Source organism: Plasmodium relictum (genome assembly GCF_900005765.1).
Source record: "Plasmodium relictum strain SGS1 genome assembly, contig: PRELSG_99_v1_5, whole genome shotgun sequence".
NCBI classification, from domain to species: domain Eukaryota; phylum Apicomplexa; class Aconoidasida; order Haemosporida; family Plasmodiidae; genus Plasmodium; species Plasmodium relictum.
The window spans coordinates 10,093-10,373 of NW_021628803.1; the positions used below are offsets into that span (position 1 = coordinate 10,093).

Below are 281 nucleotides of genomic sequence, written 5' to 3' on the forward strand. Positions count from 1 at the left end.
GAAACACAAATAATTGAGAAAAAGTGGCAAGAAAGGCAAAGAAATATTTTAAAAAAACGAAACAAACAAAACAAAAATGAAAGGTCGATGAAGAAGAACAAAGATAAAGAAACAATAGAAGACGAAAATGATGAAAACGGTTTAAAAGAATGGGATATTACAATACTATAAAACCTAGTGTAGTGTGTACACTATATCTTAATGGCTTTTTAATTTATTTATTAATTATTCCAATTACTTTTTAGAGAACTAGTTATTAATAAAAAATATTATTAACCCTT

At 24.6% G+C, this 281-nt stretch overlaps 1 protein-coding gene across 1 annotated transcript in view; it reads left to right on the top strand.

Moving 5' to 3' along the window:
- Positions 1–171, top strand: part of PRELSG_9901100 (surface-associated interspersed protein (SURFIN)) — a gene marked incomplete at both ends in the record, with an annotated part of 1,499 nt that extends 1,328 nt beyond the window's left edge. Inside the window, one exon of the mRNA XM_028677601.1 lies at positions 19–171. Within this exon, the coding sequence (XP_028531335.1) occupies positions 19–171 (153 nt within the window). The remainder of the gene's footprint in view (positions 1–18) is intronic.
- Positions 172–281: the final 110 nt, after the last annotated feature.